At 44.9% G+C, this 7,234-nt stretch overlaps 1 protein-coding gene across 1 annotated transcript; it reads right to left on the minus strand.

Moving 5' to 3' along the window:
- Nucleotides 1-104: 104 nt before the first annotated feature.
- Nucleotides 105-1,869, minus strand: LOC119360522 (protein SCAR3-like). Its single transcript, XM_037626126.1, has 4 exons — nucleotides 1,823-1,869; nucleotides 1,395-1,706; nucleotides 1,156-1,308; nucleotides 105-1,053 (listed from the first exon to the last, which is right to left on the minus strand). The coding sequence occupies exons 1-4, from the start codon at nucleotides 1,867-1,869 to the stop codon at nucleotides 510-512; spliced, it is 1,056 nt and encodes a 351-aa protein (XP_037482023.1). The 3' UTR covers nucleotides 105-509.
- Between the last annotated feature and the right edge of the window lie 5,365 nt (nucleotides 1,870-7,234).

The following is a 7,234-nucleotide window of genomic DNA, read 5'->3' on the forward strand; positions in this document are numbered from 1 at the left end:
TGAGAAATGTGGCAACCAAAATGCCTCTCACCATGAAGTTTTTGTTTTTTGCTTGCACTATGTAGCTGATAATCGCATCAGGATGTTGTCGACAGTTGTGCTTTCTGTATAAAGCAGGGCCTGAAGGTGTATGCAGTCCATGTTAATGACACTGTTCACTGTCTGACACAGAACATGGTTTTCACTTTCAGCCCTTTGGCTGAAATGCAAACCGAAAACATAAGGATCACAGTTGAATTTTGGTTTGTGCTGATTTTTTTTCTGAAACTGAAGGTGAAAACCATGCACAGAAGCATCACAGCTGAATACCGGATTGGTAGCCAAGATACACTGATTGGTCCCTTTTCGGGTTGTGACCGCTGATACCACCGCTTGCTTCTTCATCGATGCTAGCTGGCGGACAAGGTTATTCACAAGGATCGTCGGATTGCTCCGAGGTCACCGCCTCTTGGTGAGTGTCCTTGGTGCTTTTGCTGTAAAATGCTACTTCATCTGGATCTGGCACGTCTTTAGAATGCCACTAGATTGCTGTTACGAAAATTCTCTGCCGATTCATACTCAAGCAGCAGCTTCTTAGCCATGTTCCGGAAGGATTCTGTTAACGGGTCACTGTGCTTCTTGACAGATAGCTTCCTCGGCGAGCTTTGGACCCTTGAGGCGATGAAGTCGACAAGGGCGCTACGAGAATTTGTCGCATTGTTGGCATTCTCGTCGGCCTTGTTTGCGCCATGGCTGGCGGATCCATCAGTATTGTCTGGTGTGTTTTCACACGCATCAGTACAGCAGGCTGCACTTGGAGAGAGCCATGCCCCGAACGAACTGGTCCTCTCAGCGAGGTCACTGCTCCTCTCCTTGTTCGCTGGTACTGCAGGGCATGGCGCTTCGGAGTTTGATGTTTCAGGCGAATCTGCTGAAGACAAAACGCGTGCTTCAGATGCTTCATCTTGTGACGAACCCTGATTCTGAAAGTTGTGCTTTTGACGCCTCTTTATTCTGATCATGTGACGATATTTAAGTTGTTGGAGCATATCGGACAACGCGCCTGTTTTAAATCTACAGGAGGTTCAAATGTCAGGTTAATTTGGATGCTAAAACACCTAGAAGGAGAAGTGGAAAGAAGGGAGAAGTGAGATAGGGAAAGTTAAGAAGTGTTACTTGGAGTATTTGTTATGGTGGGCTTCCTTGGCAGGAGGTTTGGAATGGTTGTCTGAACTCTGAAGGTCTGATTCATGCTGTGCAGAGTGGGCTCTGAAGAAGGAGGGGTCGGTGTATCTCTTCAAGCACGCTCCCTCGCCACCAGCATCATACCTGCACCCAAAACAAGCCCAAATTAACCAGGAAAAAATAATCCTTTTTGAGCTGCTTAATTTTTGGTAAAGAAAAAGTGTTAATACTTGTCCAGAATGGACAGCTGCGGAGGCCTGCGGCAGCGCTGGATGTGCTCTTCGATGGAGCACGGCCTTGTTCCTCCCACCAAAATCACCGGCCGATCGACACCATGGCCTGCGACGCGACACGGAACTTCTGAAGCAATGGCGACGTTGTGCTGCACGAAGCAGGGCCGTCTATTCCGACGACGACGGAAGCGCTCCTCTAAGAGCGGCAGCTCCGCCTCCAGGCGCCCCGCCCCCAGCGCGAGGCCGCCCGCCCGAGCGGACACCGCCGTGGCCTGGTCGTGCAGGCCTTGGAACACCTCCGCGGCGAGCCTGCAGAAGATCAGGTTCAGGAGCCGCACGCACGTATAGAAAGCAATGGGGAAACTGAACTCGTGTAGTTGCAGTATGCGGTCGGACGGAGGGAAGGAGGGACAGGAGCAACGTACTGTGCGAGGTCCCCGAGCTGGCGGAGGAGGCCCACGAAGCCGGCCATGGCGGCACCCGCATCCTAGACGACGACAGCTTCGGGGAGCTCCTCGGCCTTGGTGGTGAGCTTGGGCCTTGCCAGTGTTGGGGCCAGAAGGTGAGCGCTCTGCTCCATGCGCGCATGCAGGTGCTGGCTCATGTGACGGCTCGTGGCAAACGGCTGACATGTAGCCATTGACCTCCAGGCAGTGCAACGACACGACGACACCCCGCACCCACGAGCGTCCGGTGAGGTGACAGAGCACCGCACGGGCGGTCCCCGAGAGCAGGAGGAGGTACCACCGTACCTTCGTACTGCGCATGCTTCATGCTTGTGCACCGCGTCATGTTAATACGTACGGAATACGGTTTTGTACCGCACGTCGCATTGCGGCTACTCAACGACTGCCTACAAAATGCATTTACAAGCTACGGAAAATCGTTAGGTTCTTACCCTAGTATAAAAGGTTCTCAATTTATGATAAGCCAATCTGTAATAGGCAAAGGAATATTGTGTATTTGCCATGAACGTAAATGACATGTGCATTTGGGTGATGTTTTTATGAACATTTTTATATCCTATTTTGCATTCGCCTGAGTTCATATGAATTTGCTATGAATTTTCAAAGTTTCAGTCAAACAACTTTGACCAGATGAAAGGGCATTCTTGTGACCTAAAATGCTTTTCAGGGACAAATTTGGGCACATAAAAAATTAAGAGTAAATTTGAGTAGTGGGTTCGAGTTAGGTGCACACATATAAATGTCCTTTAATTAAATTGAAAAGGATCCAATTCCTCCGGCTCCAGGCAACAACACAACAAACGCTAGCTAGCTGTGTTTTGTACCATGCCACCGGACAAATATCAGGTAGGCCAACCCAGTGTCATGAGTCGCGACATCGCACGACCTACTTATCCTCTGAGTGTTAGTTCACTGCAAACCAATCAAATCATGTGCATCAGTGCACGTACGCTGTTAGACTTCAAGTAAGCTATATTCATGGACTGATTCATTTGGGACGTGGGCTGGGCTTTTATGGGCTGGCACGAAACCCGACCGCCATGGCACGACACAATGTAAATGGGCCGGGTTGGGCCTAAAATAGAGAAAATGGGCGGCACAACCGGCACGGTGATGCAGGCCATGCATGGGCCTGCTTGGCCCGGTTTGGTCCAAAATCTTAGTAAACATGTGTTGTAATATCGAAAAAGACTTTTGTCCCATTTTATATACAAAGCAGCATGACCGAATCGATACAAAGTGATGATAGAAACCTCTTACAAAGTAGTTTAAAAATAGAACAAGATTACAAGTGTGCCCACACTCCACCGAGACACACCCGAGGCTACTAACTAGAAGAGAGACTATGCCTCCATGAGAAACCACCAGACGTCAATGCAACACACACACCAAGTTGTCGCCGGAGAGGGCACCCCTGCTCTCTCGTTCCAGACTGTGGAGCACCAATCCTGCCTGCATACAATGAGAGCGATGCTCTCGACGTCACGTGTAAAGGATAGGAAGCTGTCGGCACCGCCCCAAACCAGAGCTGAAGGAGCTTCGAGATAGGATCCGAGCTCGCCCGCGGATGGCGAAGAAACGCAACCGGAGGGCGCCTAAGCTCCACGATGCCGCCCCCAAGAGGGTGATGACGCAACATGCCGCCGCCGTCGAGACCGAAGACACGGTCAAGGGTATTCATCCGGAGCCCTGACACGGGGAGAGATACCACAACGACGCCCCCAAGAGGGACACGACACCCACTGGCATCACCGCTGTCGGTGCCAAAGCGCTAAGCTTTCGCCCGAAGACACACTCGCGCCACACTGGAGTACCACGGCCCAATATCAAGGTATTTCTTAGACCATATGTATGTATCATTGGATTCTTGAACCGGATGGACATGTGAGACACATTTAATCTAGAAAGGATAATTCAACATGCTAATGATGAGCTCCTGTAAATAATTATATGCTCTTGAATTTTCTTATTTATATAAACTATAAAACGATATCAAGATATATTTTTAGACAATGTGCTCCAGAGATCTCTACCACGATACTTGAAGATACATAAATAGATATATACATTATGTCCATGTCAGTATAAGAAATAAATTTGCAAAAGAATACAATTGTGTGTTTTTATTGTTCTCACATTTATGGAGATTAATTTTAAATATCTTTTAGGCCTTAATGTAGCGAAAGAAAACAAAGATAACGTAACTTCCATTAGGAACACATTTCAAATTTAGCACACAACATCTATGTTAAGCAAGACCGTTCTTAATATTTACCATAATTATCAATTATTTAATATCACAAATTACCTACCAAAGTACATTAACTATGGTTGTGATATTATAAAAATGATTTATCAGTAAGTATAGAAGTTTATTATAAATAATGGGAGTGTCTATTTCACATCTATCTCATTGATTGTCAGTAGAATGTCCACTGCAGTCAACTTTTGATGTGGGGTGCTGGATCATTAAGATGGATGTGCATGTTGAGTCAACTTTTGGCCTTGAAGACTCTAAATTGTGTGATAAAATATTTGCTTTTGATGGCCCCCTAGAGGTTAGTCTGACGAGTAGTTTAAAGTACGGGGTAAGCTTACACTATCTGTTGAAGAGTATGAAGCCATGTTCACAATTTTCAAAATACCAGTCCAGATACATCTTGTGAGTCAGACAACATTTGAAAATCCCCTTGCTTAGGCATGTTATGGAACTTCCTGTTGGATCCCATGTACATGTCATGGGCAATTTGAAACTCTTTTTGCGGGGAAATTGGGAAGCTTTATTCAACAGAAACCACCCAGCAGAATCTGCCAGGAGGCTAGTTGCAAGTAAACTAGGAGTAGAGTTTAACCAACAGTCTGTAACATCTAGCATGCTAGCCTGCTTAGCACAAAGGCGAGTAGGAAAATTTGCTGATCTCAACACATGTTGAATAAGAAAAGATTTAAAAGAAAGGGCGTGCTCGCAATTCTTGGTAAAGATTGGCGCTACCACCGAGCGATCATAGCGCGAGTGCCAGAGATTTACGATCTCTTGGCTATCAGTCTCCAAGATGAATTGATCATAACCTCGAAGCTTTGCAAAAATTACGCCATCTCGAAGAGCCAACACTTCAGCCAGAAGAGGGTCCGTGATTCCAGTGTATGGCTTACACCATGCAACCCTGAGAGACAACAAAGATCGTGCCACCCCTCCAACCCCCCTCGGCGAGCCTCCATGGCAATGCTGCCATCAGTGTTGATTTTTCTCCATCCATCATCCGGCGGCCGCCACCCATGGCCAGGCAATATGCCCGCATGATCTTCAGGTAACAGCAAAGGGCGTCCTATTCGAAAATATCAAATGCATGTCTTGCTAAAATCAATGAGCAAAATTTGACAAGATTGTCCCATTCCAAAATATCAAATGCCTACGATTGTGGAATGGGCAGGGTTTGCCATCAGTTCGGACATTGACATGGCACCTCGTGCTAAATAAACCAGCTGTTCTTTTTGTGCAGTTCCACCAAAATCGACCAAATTCGCGCGTAGCTTGTATGATTTCGCCCTTATATGTTGCAACGCCTTGAACTTATCGGGCACCTCATTTCTTGTGGTGGAAATGAATGATTCGATGTATTCATGAACATTTTGTGCAGTTCCCATTGAAATCAAGCTTAGCACCCCTGTTTGCACAAATACAAAAAACTGATTAGTATAAAGCAAACTGTACTATGAATTGACAGTTTCAACAGGCACATACATGGTCCATGTAGAGCACACTTTTAGAAAAATGGAACTCACCAGAAAGAATCCTAGAACAACATTGTACTCGCACATCACAGCAAAAAAATGGAGATTTTTCAGTACTTCGGAGCTGAAGTTAGTTTGGTCTTGTGGGGAGTAATGTAACCATCCTTCAACTGCTCCTTCTGACGAGAAGATAGACAAGGCTTCTTCATCCTGGCATAATCGGAACTAGTCACTTCACGTACTCCATATTCTTCTTCAGAGGAAGATGATCCTGTTATGCAAAGACAAGAGGACTACTAAATGCTAGCATCCCTGTTTGCTCGAAAAAAAGGAAAGGAAATATTTAAAACAGCACAAATGAAGCACTTCTCAAGGACAATACCACCTTTTCATGACAGTATCTAAACAGTAGCACAACACCAATAGAGATGACAAAGCTCTATCATATGGATGAAATCAGTGGGCGAGTACCAACCTTTGTCAGGAGGCTTATTGTGTAGAGCATACAGATGAAGCACTTCTCCGGAACCATCTGTTGCTATCTACGGTGGTGGCCATGCTGACTATATACTCCTTGATTAGTTTAATGTTTCCAGCATCTTCTTGTGCAGTTCCACTAAAATATATGGTATCTTCAAAGAAGATCCCTGTTTGCACAAGTAGAGATAATTACATGTTACATTAAGAGTGGCATCAAATCAGTGGCAAAACAATTGCTCGTTCCAGCCATAGCAATAAATTAAAATGCATAACTATATCATTACTTGTGTCATCACAGTTCCAGTGCTTCATTACAACACCGAGAGTTGATTTTGTTTTTCTTCCGCTTGTTCTTCCCCTTCATCACTTGGTTCAGTAACAGACAAGCTTCGCCTTGAATGTAAGATTTGGCATGTCAATTAGGGAGCACACGTATAGTACTAAACTTAATTTTCTGATGAAAGTGGCAAAATACAGGCCAGCAGTTGTGAAATATCCTTATCTTACCTCAATGGGATATTACGGTGCACATACAGATTGGAAGTCTTGTCTCCATTTGTGCAGTTCACTAAAATCAAGCAACATTATCGTACAAGTAGCACAACATATGAAATCACACTGCAGAATCATGTGAAAGAAGGCTAGTACTGACCTCTCATGATGCGGAATTCAAACAACTCACAAGAAGAAGATCTGAACCAAATTCGCCTCAATGGATAGAAAGTAAGATCTCCTGTTGTGCAGTTCCACTAAGATCAAGCAATCAAGCAACATTGTCGGTGTGACATTTTGGTTGAACTGCACAAAACACTCTTAAAACAAAAGTGTTTTGTGCAGTGCAACAAAACTTCACAATGGCAACAAGGTGAAGTAGATAACCCTGTTTACACAGAGGTGCAAAGGAAACAATTAGTGGTCAATAACGGAGGATGACACAGAAGCCAACAAAAAGAAGCATCTACCTTATCTAAATGGGAAAGAAAGCAAGACAGTAGAATTTCTCAAACGGTGGCATTGATTAATATTAACATAGAGATTATATTAACAATAAAATTCGTTAAACATGTAATTTGCTTTTAACTGTGGCATTGCATCAATTTTCTAGCGGCATTACTAGAGGGTGTTTGTTTACAGGGACATTTTGGTGTAGGGACTAAA

Source organism: Triticum dicoccoides, chromosome 2B (assembly GCF_002162155.2).
Source record: "Triticum dicoccoides isolate Atlit2015 ecotype Zavitan chromosome 2B, WEW_v2.0, whole genome shotgun sequence".
Classification (NCBI taxonomy): Eukaryota; Viridiplantae; Streptophyta; class Magnoliopsida; order Poales; family Poaceae; genus Triticum; species Triticum dicoccoides.

What these genes read in the sequence shown, in the direction of transcription:
- LOC119360522 (XM_037626126.1), bottom strand. Translation starts at nt 1,869, where the DNA reads ATGGCCGGCTTCGTGGGCCTCCTCCGCCAGCTCGGGGACCTCGCACA. An exon ending in CAGCTGTCCATTCTGGACAA is followed by an intron (nt 1,309 to 1,394) that starts GTATTAACACTT and finishes TTTTGGGTGCAG; the next exon opens with GTATGATGCTGGTGGCGAGG. An exon ending in CACCATAACAAATACTCCAA is followed by an intron (nt 1,054 to 1,155) that starts GTAACACTTCTT and finishes AACCTCCTGTAG; the next exon opens with ATTTAAAACAGGCGCGTTGT.